This window comes from Bipolaris oryzae (assembly GCF_000523455.1).
Source record: "Bipolaris oryzae ATCC 44560 unplaced genomic scaffold scaffold_183, whole genome shotgun sequence".
Classification (NCBI taxonomy): domain Eukaryota; kingdom Fungi; phylum Ascomycota; class Dothideomycetes; order Pleosporales; family Pleosporaceae; genus Bipolaris; species Bipolaris oryzae.
The window spans coordinates 489-17,769 of record NW_006911459.1 but is presented as its reverse complement, the minus strand read 5'-3'; the positions used below and the strand labels follow the sequence as shown (position 1 = coordinate 17,769).

Sequence of the window (17,281 nt, the reverse complement as noted above, 5' to 3'; positions counted from 1 at the left end):
TCTGACATTACGTCATTCCTCAGTTCTTCCCTTTGCAACGCACATCGTGGCCCATGTATGTACTATTGCGCCATCAACTTTTCTCCATCAGGCTGAGGGTACGGGTGTGTGGGCGCAACATGTCGCAGATACCTCGAGGGTATGAAACTCGGTTACTTCGATCCCTTGGTTGCAATCCCGTCCCTCTACTTACAGCCAATGCGTCCTTGGCTCTTGTATCACACCGTCTGTACCATCATTGGGGACGGTTCGTAGAGCTGGAATTGGGGGAGCAAAGAGAGCTTCTCAAAACATCGGTCTCCAGTTGGTATTTCTGCCGTACCAGGGCGTATATCTAAAATAACAAAGCCACAGCGTGTTTATCATCTGGCCCGAGCACGTAGTCAACATAACTCCACCATTGCACTCATTTCGCGGGCACCTCTTCTATACAAATACGACTGCATCTACATGTAGCGTCTCGAGACGAAAGGGTTCATACGTAAGAGTATTTTGCCTCTGCAGAAACAGAGTTGCACAGCATTCAGCCACAAGGGTAGCGCTGAGCGGGATTGGCCTCCTCCCGCTTAGACGACATGCGCTCCACAGCAGAGGGCCTAACATGTAGAAAAGTCCAGCGGTAAACTTCTTCCACGGATAGATGAGGCGGCATTATGTCGCACTCCTTCGTTCCATCCACCCTCTAGAACCAATCCCTGCATTCCTCATATAGCCTCCCAAGACCCTATTGGACGGATAACCCCTGCGTCTGCATACAACATAGGTAGAACTAGGCTATGACTGGCGCATTATTTCCGATCAATATGGTTTGCGTGAGATGAGGCCTACGCTGCCATTGCATGAGCCAGGCACAGGCGCCCAGCAGGCGGCGGGCCATTTCGGTACGGGCTGGCACAATCTGGTAGTACCCTACGGTCGGGTTGTTTTCATATGCAATGGACACAATGAAAAGAAAGGTGGAGTGCCCGAACATGCGGTTGTGTCTTCATCACGAGCTTTTTTTGCTTTTCGTTGAGTCCTGGAATCCAAGACTGCAGCTTGTCATAATGGCAGGTGGAGTTGCTTCAGAAGCTGTTATTGTGAGTGTCCGACTATGGCAATGCCAAAGCGGTGGTACGGCATCATCTTTTCTAACACTCATGTGCAAAGCCTATTGAGGCCATGTTGTTAGGTCTCTCTACATTCGTAGCTTCTGGACGTCTTATTCCACGACTCGTACAGCGGCAGCATCTTACCTTGAGCGATTGCTTCCTGGTCGCATCAATACTCGACGCCATCGGGCTCTTCGCAACCGATGTTCTGACGTACGAATGGGGTGGTATGGCGGAAGACGAAGTGGAAATGTCAGATGCTCGCGCCATTGCCCTAAAAAAAGTTAGAGAGTCTACTTTGGCAGTCCATGGGGTACTGATGAACTGACAGCCTTTCCAACAGGTACAATTTGCTGGCAATGCCTTCTACGATACCGGAATCTACTGGCCAAAATTAGCCATCCTCGCGCTATATTTTCGTCTGATCCCACCGACAATGCCATGGTTGCGAAAAGCGCTCTATGCAGTGGCAGTATTCACGGGAAGCGCCATGGTCACAACATTCTTTCTAGACACCTTCTGGTGTGGGTCTGAAGTGTCAGTGAACTGGTCTCTTGAAGAAGGCGCGTGTAATACCTTCACTTCAAAAGCAGTCTTCAGGATCGATTGGAGCATGAACGTCGTGTCCGACGTGTTGAGTACGCCCTCAGAATATTCATTATATTCTCAGCCAATATCTGACCACAGGACAGTTTTCGGATTGCCCTTCCCACTTCTTCACTCATTGCAACTCCAAAGACGTCAGATATGGGGTCTTGTCGTCACATTTTGCCTCGGAGCAGTCACCATATCAATGAGTGTTGTTCGGTTTGTGACAATAGAGGTCATTTATGCCTGGACCAATGTTTGTATGCCGTCATTTTCTCGACGCAGCAAAGCCGCAAAGAGGTCACCAGCACTAACACATTGACAGTCGTGCTTTCAATGGCTGAGCTGGCCATCGCCATTATTGTAGTATCGCTACCGTCCATGAGATCATTCCTTCGGCGCGGTGGCTTCTTCTCCTTCCACAAAAAATCACGCACATCGGATTCCCGCACGACCTATGGCCAGCGCACACCTGCCAATGGCTCGCAGGGTTTTATGCGTCCTTCCAGAAGAGGAAAACACACGGTCCGCATACACAGCGATGAGGAGTCTGGAAGCGAGGTAGAGCTGAATAGTTTTGGAAGGAAGGATGTCATTTACGAGACGCGGCGGGTCAGTGTGCAGTTTTCGCGGTCGCAGGATGAAGACAGCGAACCTGTTGGAAAACTGCCATGAGAATTATTCCGCAGCTGGCCGCCCGACAGGATTTTCAGCCAGTACGGGGGCCGACCGAGGTGGTATGAGACTGAAGGATCGAGACAGGGTCCATCAATGTAGGTGTAGTAGTACAGCACAGCAAGCTCAGTAGATTTTCCTTATTAATAATTACTGGCCATGAAAATTCAGGATTCGGGCTTGGTGAGCGCGCAGCCATTGACATGCTCTGGCTATGATGGCGCTCTTCAACCATGTTCACATGGGGGTCCGCGTTGGCGGCCGAGCGCCCGCGCCTGACGGGAAGCTGCTCCAAGCGAGCGCTGAACGCCGCTTGCTCCACCTTTCCAGACGTCTTCAATCACCTTGGCTTTGAACCGTGCCGCAAGCATGCTGTGGGGTGGATCAACATTGGCAGAATGCTTCGCCTATATTGCACTTTGTCTGGCAAATTAACCCACCGGTTCCATGCCACATCACAATCGAGAACACATGTTCAACCCCTACACGTAGTAAACAACGGCTGAACGGCTGCCAACTAATGCTGATGTATATCTGTACATCCGTACCCTATGATCCACACAACAACTTGTACAATCCAAGACAATGTCTGGGAAAGTACCGTGGATGAAAAGCGGTCCATAGGGCCCCAGGTTATTCCCGCCTTCATTTTGGTCAGAAGTAAAAACCCAGGCCAACGGTTCAGCCGACGAGCCAGACATGGGCTGTTGTTGGGACCGGCCCATTCCTTCGCGGCTTCAAAATCGCCTCCCATTCCCAGAGCCTCCTTCCGCGCGCATGCATATAATGGACGTGTCCATCGTTCCTTCAACGCTATTGAGGACTAATATCCGGCCGGCAACCTCTCGTGATAGGTGGTGTAGTCGCTACCCCCACCAACATACGACCCAAGGTCTTGTCGTTGAGAGACGTGCGCTGGTGCAATCTATCTCCCCCCCCTTTGCAAATATTGATAATGTTTTGTGCCTTATATACAAATGCCATGTATAAGATTCCATTTGTTCACAACTTCTGAAGCGAGCGAACCGCCTTTCTCTCCTTCATTGGGGGCTTTTGACCTTTTCAGCTTCGTGACGCGATATTCGTCACACTACCGCCGCGAGTAACAATGGCCAAACGCATTACCGGGCAAGATTGCATGGTACATTTCTCATCTCAAAGTCACAATACTACATACATGTTCTGCATAGGCTAACAGATGAAATCGTGTTAGATCTCAGAATGGATCCTGTTGATTTTCGCTTACATTTTCGTTGTTTTACGCATTTACACGCGTTTGGTCCGGTTGCATTCGCGCCTCGACTTGTCCGACTATCTGCTTATTGCGTCGGCGCTGGTTGCCCTGGGTTTGATCATCTGTGATACGCTCACATTCCGCATGGGCGTCCTGGACGAATACGAGACATCTGAGAGACTATCAAAGGTCAGAGTCCTCCGTTGCCGCAAGGACTCAGTGGCACGACTAACGCTGATTTTTCCCGCCAGATCTCGTTCGCTTCAAACTACTTTTACGATGTCGGTATGGGGTTCCCCAAGTTGAGCATGCTCGCGTTTTACTGGGCGTTCTTTAATCTGGCTGGTCATCCTGGATTGCGCAGGATGCTTTTCGCTACTACGGCATTCGTGGTCGCGTGCTATGTCACGGTTCTCTTTGACGATACCTTCTTTTGCGGTGTCCCGGTCTCCGTACAATGGTCTCAAGAGGAGGGCGCATGCTCTGTCTTCTATGCGCCAGAGCCCTTCATCCTCAACTTCACGTTCAACCTGGCGTGTTACCTTGTTGTTTACGCCGTCCCTGTTGTCCTTTTGGCCAAGGGAGTGTTAAGGTCCTCGACAGGCGTTGCCCTTACTTTCGCCTTGGGTGCTCTGACTATTGCATCGGGTATTGTGCGTTTCGTCTGCCTTAAAGTTGGTACTGGACAGGAGAACCTCGTTTGTAAGTGCAGTCTTTTCCAACCTTCTATCGTGATATCTGGCAGATTAGCTAACATATTTCTTTTCGTAGACCCCCTAAGCATGGTAGAAATGACGCTCTCCATTATTGTTGTCGCACTACCCGGATTGAAGCCGCTTGTGCGAAAAGAAACAAAGTATTAGCTAACAGTCAGGAATGGAAGATGCCTTCAGGAACGTGAATTTTTGCTCTTGTATGTGTTATAAATAGAACTGAATAGACTACAAATATTTTCGTCAACGCTAGGAGGCCTCTTTGTAATTCCCATATATTTATTTGGAGATACCTTAAATCATTCGATATGTAAAATGCTCATGTCATTTGATTAGCGCGACTGCGGAAGTTAGGCACTCAATATTGCCAACCCGTTTTTCAGTCAGGAAGCAGGTGAGGCAGTGGCCAAGTCAAATAGAGATGCAGTGGTGAGCGGGTTGGGAAGTATATTGCTAAAGTCGCACACCATTTTAGCAACTTTCATGGATTATTTATATTACATCAACATTATTTATGGATAGGATATGTTGAATCGCCTATCGAGTGGGGTTATAACGGAAACTTTCAGAGCGGACGCAAGGCTCCACTACGGTCTTCGGACCATCTCCCCGCAATAGCTTGCCGCATACCTTTGCCCCAGAACGCGACGGGCAGCGCAACAAGCCCACCGAGAATCTGGAAGATCATGAGCTCAACACCAACCCATAGATACCCATGGGCCTCGACCCAAGGGACAAGAGCAAAGCTCATTGCAAAAGAGATGAAATAGCAGCCTCCAATAACCACAGCAAGCGCTGGAGCAGCCCACCGCGGGAAAGCTTCCGCAACCCAAAGTGTGTTCGCAGTCATTAAAGTAACAAGAGAGAAGCCATGACCTCCGTAGGCCAGGTAAAGAAACCCCCAATGCCATTGAAAGTTGACAGCAAGACTATAGAGCAGAGAGCTCGACGCGCCGACGATGATTGGCAGGACATAAGCGATGAGGTAGTGCTCAGCCTCCAGGACACCGTGATTGCGCTGTGACAGTCGCTTGAGACTATTGCAGATAACGATCCAACACACAGGAAGTCCAATCAGTGCTCCTGCGCCAGACGCGGCATAAACCGTGCCGACAACCTCAGGCGACAGGTTGTAAGGAGGTAATGTAAGTATGCGACTGTTTGTTGCACCGATGAATATCATGCTTGCTGAGTTTAAGCCGGACGCGACAAAGACCCAGAACAGGAGAGGATTACAGGCACAGTAAGCCATCTGGAGATAGCACCGACCTGCCGAACTCCACGATGCAAAGGGGGATCGTGAGAGACCAACGCGATCACGGAAACCAGCAAACCCTTTACGGACTGGGTACTCGGGAAGATCGCGATAGATGCTTGAGTCAGCCTCGCGGTCTTGGTAGATTGTTAGCTTCTCGGTCGCGCTTTGCATTAATATGAGGCCGTTGAAGGCTACCGTTGGTCGCTTGAAGTACGTTTCGGGGTAGAGCGCGAAGGTAACGAAAAGTGAGATGACAGCGGGAATAGTCCAGTAATAGTAGAACTGGCGCCAATTTCGTCCATGGTGTGCAATAACTGGAGCCAGTGCGACGCCTGACGTGCCGAAACAGCCTGCGACGCACCACATAAACGAAATAGCTCGCGGCCTCTGGTTGATGTAGGTCAGATCGATGACTATGAGGAATGCCTGATATTGTCAGCAAAAAGTCCTCCTGATTGCCGAGATGTATCACCGACCAGAGAAAGACCCAGACTTTCACTAAGACCAATAACACAAGAGGCTACAACTAGTTGAGCGAAAGTTTGTGCCTGAGATGCTCCAAGTATAGCAATCAACATGACTAGGGTGGCGATCAAGACTGTCGGTCGACGACCTACGCCTATGGAGAGTGGCACCCAAACAAAACATCCAATACCCATGAAAAGAGCGGGTCCGGTAACCAGGGCTTTGATCAGCCATGGCGCTATGTTCTGCCAGTTTGTTAATAGAGTATCCCTGTGAAATAGGTAGATCTTCCGAACCTCATGTTCGAAAGTGTTCTGGATGCTGTCCAACATGACAGCTGGCGCCTGGGCAGCGGTCAAGCAGACGGCAGAGTAAAAGACGATGGCAAAAAATGCCCCGGCAGTCTTTGTGTTGCTCCAGTTGAGGGGATCGGCGTCGCTTTCCGAAGCAACTGGCAGCTTCAGAGTTCTTCCATCATTGGTGATGAGGAATGTGGTGCCAGTCAGATTGTAGGATTCGCGTTTGGCACAAGCATCAGTCGCAATGCTATCTGCCCTAGCTCTGGGACCAAGTTTGGAACGTACAGAGGGTAACCGGGTGATTTCTGGGGTAGGAGGAGAGGACAAAGGAGACATGTGACGAGGAATAACGATTGGCTCAAACTGATGTGGGGGAGCCAGCTCAACCTCGGGGTGTGGATCTTCCAGTGGCACAGCCGTGCTGGAGTAGGTGCCGGTAGGAGAGAGCATTATCTCCATTTTAATAAATGACCAAGGAAACGATCCAGTTATACGAGACGAGCCGAGAGTAAACCATAGGAAAGTTGCGGCAAGGAATGCGGGAAACACTGGGGAACGGAAACCATGAAGGTGAACGCCACCGCTACCTTATAGCCAACGGGAAGTTGATGTCTGACGGCTCACGTGTATGCGGGCTCTTCCGCCAGCCGCCGATCGATTATGCCTCTTGACGCCAATACGTAAGTACGCAAAGTTTAAAAAGTCGGATTGAATGCTCCTAAACACATAGCATAGAGCCGGAGGGGCTCAGGTTCCCGAGCAGAAGGGGCAAGAGAGCCAACTTCCGCCTGCCAAGCGAAGTCTGAATTCGCGATTGCACCCAGAAGTGGATGGATCGGAGAATGAGCAGGACCAAGTGATTGGGTTGCTGAGCCGTAGTTTACTGAATAGGCACTGATCGCCAACACCCCATTAGGAGCGAACATGTCTTTGTAGAAGGAGAGCGGAAGTAAGCCGGCGTATATCCAATTCCTAAACACGCTAACTTGACAACGACGGGCACTAGTGACGGTTGGCCGGCGCACTGAGCCCTGCAGCCCATGTGCGGGAGAACAACCGCCAGCCCTCATTCGTAGTTGGTCAACTGACTCAGTCATCTCGGGGCAACGTCTGCGAATAACGCCCTGGGGCTCCGACCGCGTGGCGTTTCGTGACCCTCATGGGTTCAACTGCTGTCACGCAAAGAGAGAGCTATCTTTGTTTCACACAGAGCTGCTGCATACTTGGTTATAGTACAGGCCAAATAAACCGCAGCAAGCAACACCTTTGTCACTCACGCCACGATCATCACTGTTGAAACCCTCATCGCCTTGAACGTTCCCTTAAGCTTCCTGCTGCCGTTATTCAGACTGGGGAAAATACTTGAATTGCGACTCGGTGCTGAGAAATGACAGCGGCCCAGGCTTGACAATCAGTCGCACTAGCGCTCGCAATGGCACTGACGGAGCCCGACGGTGAGTAAGCGTATAGCATCACAATGGAAAACTTTGTTGCACAGCCAAAGCAGCAGTGCTTTCTGCAATCATGAGTGATCCCCAACCATCAAGCGTTAACACCTTGGCAAAAGAGGAGACCTTCAAGCTCTATCTTCCCTTGATTCGGGCTTTTGTATACAATGTTGGCACTGAACGACTTTTTCCACAAGATGTCGGCCAGGCTCTCTACGCTCTATTCTCTTCACCATTGTCTGGAATTATTCGATGAATATACAACATCAAGTATGTAGTGACATTCGAAGTATCATGATTCAAGGACACACACTTACGTCTGTTCTGTGGCCAATCAACCATTGCGATGGTTTCTTCTAGCAATGGACAATACCATCAGCATATATCGAGCTCACTCGTAAGTAATCTTTTGTCGAGCGGCCCGATCGTTGTGCTGACAAAGTTGCGGCGAGACTTACGGGCGTAAAGGAATAGCATGTAGGGCTAAGATTGATCCGCACTGATCTGACTTCCAAGCAGCCCATTCCCAACCAAGCCTTTGAAACCGATGACCCCTTTATGGGCACCAATACTTGGATTGTGCCCGTGCTAGCAGCTTGGCTCGGTGGAGAAAAGAACAACATTTAGCGGGATGTTTCCAAGCTTGCGCAAATTCATGCTAGTACTGTCACAACGCGACTCAGTGGCGCGAACATGATGTTCTACACAATGCCTGCCCATATCAGGTTTGCAATATGTATATACGCACTACTGTGTATACATGCGGTAGGAATGTGGCAAGATCTTCCATCTGTAACCGGATGCTACTCGCTGCTCCCGATGCCCGCTATTTGTCCGCCAGATCCATGTAATGAATGATGCAGAGTGACAGCTGGTGTGAAACAGAGACGGCGAAGTAGATAGTAAATGCGGCGTCCTCGCTTGTGTGAGTCAAAACTTACTTCACTTGATGTTTGTCGTCATCTCTCTACCGAGGCAGAAAAGGTTGATTTCCGCTCCACCCGGATGCACGTACCTGCATACATCGAGCACAAATTCAAGACTAGCTCCGGAAATCCCCAAGCACTACTCAACGAATAGACAACTCGACGGCATCTGAGCATGATACAGCACGTGATCAACCCTCGGCGACAACGGGAAAGTTGTTCGGACATGTCCCCGGGCCTCCGGGCCTCCGAAGATCAGAGCGAGCGTGATTTCACTGGCTTGTCCGGCCCTTGTAAGGCTGCTATGGGGTCAGAATAGCCCGATCGATCTCTACAATCGGGCCTCGAAAGATTCCCAAGACTTCCTACAGCCACAGCACTATGTACTTTGACCGAGTTCCCCAGCCTTGGATCCGAAAGTCAAACTGAACCCCTCATTCCACGTTGCAACATGAAATGCAACGCCAGCACGAACTAAAACCATATTCAGGGCCAACGACATTACTTCAAAACTGGTAGAGTTTCCTAGATCACATGTTGACAACCAACATCGCCTCGGTATGCATACCTTCTACGGATAACTTCAAAGTAAAGAACAGCACAAGCACTTTGAGATAAAGCGACAGCAATGCAGAAAGTACTCTCATACCTGGCTCACTGATTATGAGCTTGGAACAGCATCATAAAAAGGAACTTGGAAGTAAGGGAGAGTCAGCACACCAATGCACCATCCATCCCAGTAGCTGTTTGTAAAAAATCTTAGCGTCAATCTAACTTTTCTCCATGCTTCCGGAAACCCTCATCATCCTGACCGTATACCAGCCTAATATAACACCCAATGTTACGACGACGACGGGTACCAAAAGGCCCTACCACGGCGCGCGTCCTTGCTACCCAAGAATAGCCCAGCGTGGAAGAGGAAGGTGAAAGAAAGAGCGTCGGCGTCAGCAACCGCATGGATCCTTGGGAGCATGAAATCATAAAAATACCAGATTCTGCGGTCCAGATACCAAGGCAAAACTTGTTTAGGAAGCGAGTTGTTGATGACATGCCGGATTCGTCGCGCCTCGTCGATCATGTTCCAGGATGTATCGGGTTGTTGGGTCGGGGGAGGATGGGGCCGATCTGGGGGTGGAGCAGTAAATACGAGATGAACCTGGGTTGGGATCCAGGTACGACATTTTTAACATGGTTGCGCACGACTACATTGTTGGAGGGGGTCAATGATCTTCAATCTAACAGTCCTGCAAAGGATATTGTGTGAGGCTTTCCTCTTCTCTAAAGAGCCAACTATGCTTAGTTCCCTCCGAATCCGAATTCGATGGCGAACATTGCGCGCTTTGATGAAGTGCCATCTTCGAAGCAGGAGATGTGACCATATTTGTCCATCCCTGCAGAATGATAGAAACAGAAGATTGTCAGCTGATCCTGTTGGATGAGGCTACACACCTTGTAGCGTAAAAGCGGATGCTAGGCGATCCGGAGCTGAGTGAACCATCGCCGATGAGAGACATCAGCTTGGACATCCGAATGCGACGACTGTGATCAATGCTTGCAAAGCGTGCTGGCCAGAGCTCTGATATGGACGAGGCAGAGTCACGAGCGATTGTTGAATTCAACCTAGCCCTACATACAGTCCAATCTCAAGGAGGAGTATTACGTGAGACAAGGGGTGGTTGAGATGACGATTAGGCAGTCTTGGTCCGTGCGCGGTTGTTGCCAAACAAGGCTCAGCCCTTCACGATAGGAACCCACCGGATGAAGTTTTATTACGAGCAGGGAGATATGAAGATGTAGTGACCACATGGGACAGACGAGAAAAGGACACGGGGAATTCTCCCAAGCTGATTGACAAATTTGGAAGCAAAAAATGGGGTATCGAATACTACTACTAAGAACAGATGACAACGTCAAAGACACGGTTGGCTGTGCATAGGTAAAAGAAAGTCATGGGGCCGAGCGCTGCACTAGCCTGGAATCAGTTCAATGATCTATGCGGAGCGAGACAATGGCCGTTGAGAGATACGAGACCGTGGAAGAAGGCAAAACCGTAAGAACGGCTGGTGGCATGGATACATGCCAGGTCTGTGTCGCAACGTGCAAGAGCCTTATGCGGCTGGAATGCACCAAAGAGCAGGGAACAACACCTCACAGCGAGGCAACAAAGAAAGGTTTATCCATTATACCAGCCATTTGACCCGACATTTGCCTCTTGACTTTCACGATGCGGTATGAGAGGCTCTTTGATGTCATAAGCATCAATGAACATTCGCCAGGTGGGGTAGTCGAGGCTGAAGACGGCTTGATGCTTTTGGACATTGTCTTCTCGTTGCTCAGAGACGCCACGAGGGGCTGCTGGTACTATTCGCAACGGGTAAGTATACGAAGGGAATACAAGCGCAATTGCTCTTACCCAGTAATGGAAGGCCATTGTCATCCTTGACGATCTTGGCATTGCCTTCTCTCACCAAGAAACTGATATAAAATAAATTTTCGACCGTCTGGCCAAAGTTATGCGGATTGATGACGAAATCAAGTAAATTCACAGCAGGCTCTCCATCTGTGGTCATGGCCATTCTGTATCGGCGGAAAGCAGCGTTTTGCGACTCATCGTCCATCTCGCTCTCCGGTATCTCGCTGAGCTCGCTTTCTACACGGTCTGCGCCTTGCTTGGTATGGTCGATTAATCGTTTTCGGATGCCCTTGACAAGATTGGAAAGATTGTTGTTTTCGTTCTGCTGGATATCGCCTTCTTTGATCTCCTGAGGCCGGGTTGCAGGACCGACTGGTTGTCGTTGGGACCGAGCTCTCCGCTGTGTTGCTGATCGAATGCGCTTTTGTACTGACAATGGGCCAAGAAGAAAACTGGCAGTAGGTGGCCGCTTGTTGCAGGGAAAACATGCCCTTCGGCCTAACATTGCCCAATCAAGACCGTCTGGGTCATCATCTTCGTCATCACCCACTGGCATGGTCGGCGCGTCCTCATCTCCCGCCACGTAGCCCCCTGATTTCATGAAGTACATACATTTGGAGACGAACTGGTCTAGATCGATGCCTGCACTGTAATTGCCCAGGGCATTGTTGAGTTTCTTGCCTGCTAAGTCGCTTGCATTGACCAAGAAACGGGAGTCGACGGTAGCGTCAGCTGTTTGGCGCACTTTGCCAAAGAGACTATTTTGAGTTCTGAGAGCATCGAGGAGGCCACTATCATGGGCCTTGATGAGATCATCGCGATTGTCTGTCTTAGTCAGTCAAGTTTATATGGCTGATAAGGCGGTGCTGAACTCACCATCCAGCATGCGCTGATGGTCGCGCATTGTCGCACGCAGTCGCCTTCGCTTCTCGGGATCCTGGTTAGGGTTGTAGAACCTGAGATGGCCCTCTTCCTCCTGCTCAGGCTGAACATGGGACTGTGAAGGCGTGTCGATGCCGTCCTCTTCGTCATCCTGGTCCGCATCCTGCTCGTCATCATATATTTGTGAACGGGACATGGTGTAGTTGTCTGTGCGCCTTCTCTTGCTCCCATTGCCCTCTGTCGAGCCTGAGTCTGGCGTAGGCATACGCGCTGACGCGACCCTCAGGCCCCTTGATTTGCCTCGCCGCGGGGTATTATCGCGAGTTGCAGGCGATTCGTTCTCCTTGTCTGAGTTTATGGACCGGGTCGGACTGATGACTGAGTAAGAGGATGTGCATCCATTCTGTTCTGCTCGGGGCACTACGGAGGGGTCGCGGTAGAGAGAGTCGACAGTGGAGGCGCGTGTTTGTGGCGTAGCAGAAAGATGGGTATTGAGGCGCGCCATTGCAGCGGGCTCCAGCGGACGAAGCAGGAAGGAGGGCAGCACAATCTGGAGACAGCGAGGGAGCGACAAGAGAACCGCGGGGTATGGGTGTGGTGTTGAGGCGGAGACGGTGATTATCAGCCCTATGCTGCTCTTGCGCCTGCGCCTGTGCCTGTGCCTGTGCCTGTGCCTGTGCTTCCTGACGCGGTTATGGCCCACACGCCTAGCGTGACTTTTGTCTGACCTAAGCGCATCCGCATTCGTCAGCCAAGCCTGCGCGCACAGCCACTGCAGCAGCCCCGCCACCCGTAGCTGCGGGCTGGTAGTGCTCAAGCCACACCAAGCCCACCACCAGCCACACGCATGCCTGTTCCCCCCACCCCGCTGGGACACTACGACACGGCCATCTGCGCATGAACTACTACTGTTCGCATCACTCACACCCTTCACACCTTCTCGCCTTGTCATGTGTCCCTGATACAACCCACACGCTCCATCCTTCTCCGCCTGCATCCAGCCCGTGCTTCCTCTCCATGGCATGCTGTAGCAAGCAGCTTCGCCACCGCCCACGATGGAGGCCTTCAACTTCGCGACGTCTCTTGACTTGACCGAGCTATCTGTCCATGTGCGAATGTAGGAGTCCGACCGTATCGCAGTGCCTGTTTCCTGCGTGCTGAAGGTGTATGCAGGGATCGTCTGGATGGAAACCAGCAGCCGGTTCCTTACTCGGTGCTGTTGAAGCGACCCGACCTTAGGCATCGCGCTTCCATAGTCAAGTGAGTCGGCCCTCACCCGGTGCTCCGATAGGGACATACGGTTAACAGTAGGCCTATAGCCCGCATTTCGAGCTATACGTCACGGCACAGGTGTGGGCCGACAGCAAGCCCCTTACTGTCCCCGTCCAGACCGCCTACAAGTCATTCAAGAATGCGCGCATCTGGAATGAGTGGCTACAACTGCCCGTTACGTACGCAAATCTTCCCGCATCTGCCCAGCTAGCCATCACCCTATGGGATCTGTCGCCTGCCGAAGACAAACAGTCTAACCTCCACGCCGTTCCTTTCGGTGGCACAACGATACCGCTGTTCGACAGCGACAACACGCTACATAAGGGCAGGCAACGCTGCCGTATACACCGCTACAAGGCAGCCGATGGCCTGACCAACACCTCAACACCTTGGGTCATACAACCCGCGCGGAAACCCAGGAATGCCGAGGTAGTCGAGGACACAGTCAATGAGCAAGTTGCCGAGATGGACCGTTTGGAAGGGCTGCTCAAGAAACAGGAAATGGGAGATCTTCCGACAAACAACTGGCTTGACGGGTTGGTCTATAAGAAGATGATGCAAATACGAAAGGACGCCCTGACAGCCGAGGCCGCAGCTCTCAGCCGACAAAGCAAGGTAAATGGTACCAGTGACATCGCTGCACAAGCCGAAGAACAAGAACTCTTCTATCTCGATATCGAATTTCCCCGCTTCGACCACGCCATTGTCTTCACCGACGTTGAATACCCGCCACCTCCTGTCTCCGACCTTCGATTGCCAGCCGAAGCCGATGTAAGGCTACGCCCGCCGCCAGAAGTCGCTTTTGGGCCTGGGATAGACATTGATGGGGTAGGGTACGGCGACGCGGACGCAGAACGGCTCATCAAGATTTATGATCCCGAGGTTGGGCGAAGAGTCAATCCCGCCGAAGACAAACACCGCGAGTTGATGCGTAGCCAGCAGACCGATTCGTTGGACCGCGATCGAAAACCAAACGTGCATGCCCGTGATAAATTGAACATGGTCTTGTCCAAGGGCCCCCTTGATGAGATCACGTCGCATGAGCGAGATGATATCTGGAGATTCAGGTATTTCTTACTCCGCGACAAGCGTGCCTTAACAAAATTTGTCAAGTGCATCAATTGGAAAAATCCAAGAGAAGTTCGGCAAGCAGCACCACTGCTCGAAAAGTGGGCCGAGATTGATGTTGACGACGCTCTTGAATTACTCGGACCTCACTTCGACCACCCCATTGTTCGAAGCTATGCCGTCGAGCGTTTGAAGAAAGCCGATGATGAAGAACTCCAGTTGTATCTCTTACAGTTGGTACAAGCGCTCAAGTACGAGGCACCAGGCGAGGCAGATGATTCGTCACTTGCACGTTTCCTCGTCACTCGTGCTGCTAACAGTTTCACTTTGGGCAATTTCTTACATTGGTATCTCATGGTTGAGATTAGCGACCTTAGTGCTGATCAAGCCCCCGAGCATCGTGATCTATTCGCAAAAGTCGAGTATGACTTTATGGTTGAGCTGGAAAAAACGCCAGAAGGCATCAGTATACGCAAAACCTTCCAACGCCAAGGTGAGCTACTCACCATCCTGGCTAAAATATCAAAAGACGTGCGCTTTGGCGGTGGTGACCGGCCTTCGAAGATTGCGCGTCTCAAGAAAGCTATCGCAGACCCCAAAAACGAGCTTACAAGTTTTGACCCTTTACCTCTACCTCTCGATCCGTCGATACTCATTACCGGTATATCTACCGAGGATTGCAATGTCCTGAAGTCGTCATTACTTCCCATGGTGCTATCATTCAAGACTACCACCGGGACACCCTACCCCATCATCTTTAAAACCGGTGACGACCTCCGCCAAGATCAACTCGTCATCCAAATCATCACTCTCATGGATCGATTGCTCCGCAAGGAAAATCTCGACTTGAAACTTACTCCTTATCGCATCCTTGCAACTTCGTCATCAGCCGGAGCATTCCAGTTTGTACCGAGCATGTCGATCGCTGCGGCATGGCAAAAGTACAGAGGCAGTCTCCTCGCCTACCTGCGCGCCAACAATCCCGATGACAACGCTCCGTTAGGCGTAAGAAAAGAAGCAATGGACACGTACATCAAATCCTGCGCCGGGTACTGCGTGATTACCTATATTCTCGGGGTTGGTGATCGCCATCTAGACAATCTGCTGCTCGCTCCTTCGGGTGCCTTTTTCCATGTCGACTTTGGGTACATTCTCGGTCGCGACCCCAAGCCATTTGCCCCAGCCATGAAGCTCTCTCACGAAATGATTGAAGGCATGGGCGGAGTTCAGCATCCCAACTACTCCGCGTTCAAGCAATACTCGTATACGGCGTGGTCCACTTTGCGCAAATCTTCGAACCTGATTCTTAACCTCTTTGCTCTTATGCAAGGAGCCAACATCCCCGATATCAAGGTTGAGAGAGAAGGTAGTGTGAAGAAAGTCCAAGAGCGCTTGGGTCTTGAGAGAGGTACGGATGGAATCCAGGGGGAGGATGAGGCTGCGATGAGATGGGAAAGGTTGATCGAAGAGTCATTGGGTGATTGGAAGGCCGGAGTCATCGATTGGGCCCATGATTTTGTTCAAGGCTGGCGGAAATAGTACTTGATGTAGAAGAAAATAACAGATTCCATTTCCGTAATTCTTATCTTCCCTCGCCTATACCGTCGACACTAAGCGGCTTACGTCGAAGTGGTAGTATTACCTTCCTTATTGATTGCAGTAGTAGCTATCGCTCCCTCTACACATCATATAGTGTAAAATATAGCTACAAATCATTCTAGCCAGTCCTTCTCAATGTTCTTGATCATCTCCGCAAGCCACGGCTCATCCTCTTTATAGATTGAATCATCGAAACCATGTTCACCGGGCCGCGTAACGAAGTCAAATCTCGTGTCCGGGAACAATCTCCTCGCTCTATCTACAAACTTCTCCGTCCATATGATAGGCACAATAGTATCGTCCTTACCATGCACAATGTATGTTGGAACGAAAGACTTTGCAGTATCGATGCGCGTATCTGGCATGAGATGCAGCCCAGTGCCAAAGAATTCATCCCAGCGCCCGTATGCAAGTAGCAGGGGCATGATTTGGCTGCGAGCAGGCGGGATAGCTGCACTGACAATGTCACCCGGTTTCATAGTTGCAAGGAAATCGTCCAGGTCCTTCTTTGGTGGGAAAGGGCCACCCAAGATGGTATCGTCTGGAGAGTAAGGAATGGCGTTTACCATGGGATACTGGATGAAACAAGCACGGAATGTCTTTTCTGGTAGAGAAAGGACCGACTGAAGCGCCATCCAGCCGCCGGCAGAATCGCCGGTTACTAGGATCCTGGAAAGGTCGGGCTCGATTGAAGAGTCTTTGGATGCAAGGTATGCGGGCAACGAAGATGTAAGCCAGCCTCCCAGGGAAGCAATGTCTTCGAGAATTTCGTCGCCAGTGTGCTCTGGAGTCAGCCGGTAGTTTGGAACAATGGCGATCGCCTTGTTGCGTATGATTAGTGGGACCATAAAAGCAGAAAACCATGGGGTGTACAGTGCTGTTCCTGTGGTCTGAGGACACACGGTAAGTAGATGGTAAGACTATAACCTCGTCAGGCTACTTACTAGACCTCCGCCGTGCCATTTGACCATCAACGGATGCTTCCCGGGCGAGATGCCTTTGGGAGCAAGGACATTGACTTCGATTTCATGGTCGCCAATCTTCTTGTATGAAGTGGTGTAGACGTTCAAGCTATCAAAGCGGGTCTCCGGAGTGGTGCGGAGCGACATCCTTGTGCGGGGTACTGCGCGTTCAGGCTCAAGAGGCAATCAGGACTGAACTGTTACTTAAGTTAAGTTTTGACAGCAAGGTCGGCAATACATACTTGTTATGAAAGGACCCATGTCGCGCGAGATGTAAGGTCAGCAATAGATTGTCACTAATCTTACTATCAGGGTAGAGACGACTACTACTTCTCTTCGATTGGTAATCTCGGCTACTACTTGTCTCCGATTGGTAATCTCGGCTCTA

The 17,281-nt window shown here is 50.8% G+C and overlaps 6 protein-coding genes across 6 annotated transcripts; 3 read left to right on the top strand and 3 right to left on the bottom strand.

Moving 5' to 3' along the window:
- Positions 1-1,046: 1,046 nt before the first annotated feature.
- On the top strand, positions 1,047-2,354 carry COCMIDRAFT_106111 (uncharacterized protein; the record flags this gene model as incomplete). Its single annotated transcript, XM_007693819.1, has 5 exons — positions 1,047-1,079; positions 1,150-1,374; positions 1,435-1,729; positions 1,784-1,939; positions 2,005-2,354. 5 exons carry the CDS (start codon positions 1,047-1,049, stop codon positions 2,352-2,354), a joined length of 1,059 nt encoding a protein of 352 aa, XP_007692009.1.
- A 1,108-nt stretch (positions 2,355-3,462) lies between these two features.
- COCMIDRAFT_106079 (uncharacterized protein) lies at positions 3,463-4,451 on the top strand (the record flags this gene model as incomplete). The annotated part of the gene is made up of 4 exons (XM_007693818.1): positions 3,463-3,495; positions 3,568-3,777; positions 3,840-4,290; positions 4,360-4,451. 4 exons carry the CDS (start codon positions 3,463-3,465, stop codon positions 4,449-4,451), a joined length of 786 nt encoding a protein of 261 aa, XP_007692008.1.
- Positions 4,452-4,866: 415 nt separating this feature from the next.
- On the bottom strand, positions 4,867-6,782 carry COCMIDRAFT_106113 (uncharacterized protein; the record flags this gene model as incomplete). Its single annotated transcript, XM_007693817.1, has 3 exons — positions 4,867-5,985; positions 6,036-6,269; positions 6,321-6,782. The coding sequence occupies 3 exons, from the start codon at positions 6,780-6,782 to the stop codon at positions 4,867-4,869; spliced, it is 1,815 nt and encodes a 604-aa protein (XP_007692007.1).
- A 4,088-nt stretch (positions 6,783-10,870) lies between these two features.
- On the bottom strand, positions 10,871-12,497 carry COCMIDRAFT_106080 (uncharacterized protein; the record flags this gene model as incomplete). Its single annotated transcript, XM_007693816.1, has 3 exons — positions 10,871-11,058; positions 11,111-11,935; positions 11,987-12,497. The coding sequence occupies 3 exons, from the start codon at positions 12,495-12,497 to the stop codon at positions 10,871-10,873; spliced, it is 1,524 nt and encodes a 507-aa protein (XP_007692006.1).
- A 550-nt stretch (positions 12,498-13,047) lies between these two features.
- COCMIDRAFT_8817 (uncharacterized protein) lies at positions 13,048-15,871 on the top strand (the record flags this gene model as incomplete). The annotated part of the gene is made up of 3 exons (XM_007693810.1): positions 13,048-13,109; positions 13,166-13,252; positions 13,312-15,871. The coding sequence occupies 3 exons, from the start codon at positions 13,048-13,050 to the stop codon at positions 15,869-15,871; spliced, it is 2,709 nt and encodes a 902-aa protein (XP_007692000.1).
- Positions 15,872-16,044: 173 nt separating this feature from the next.
- On the bottom strand, positions 16,045-17,040 carry COCMIDRAFT_8816 (uncharacterized protein; the record flags this gene model as incomplete). Its single annotated transcript, XM_007693809.1, has 2 exons — positions 16,045-16,821; positions 16,876-17,040. 2 exons carry the CDS (start codon positions 17,038-17,040, stop codon positions 16,045-16,047), a joined length of 942 nt encoding a protein of 313 aa, XP_007691999.1.
- Between the last annotated feature and the right edge of the window lie 241 nt (positions 17,041-17,281).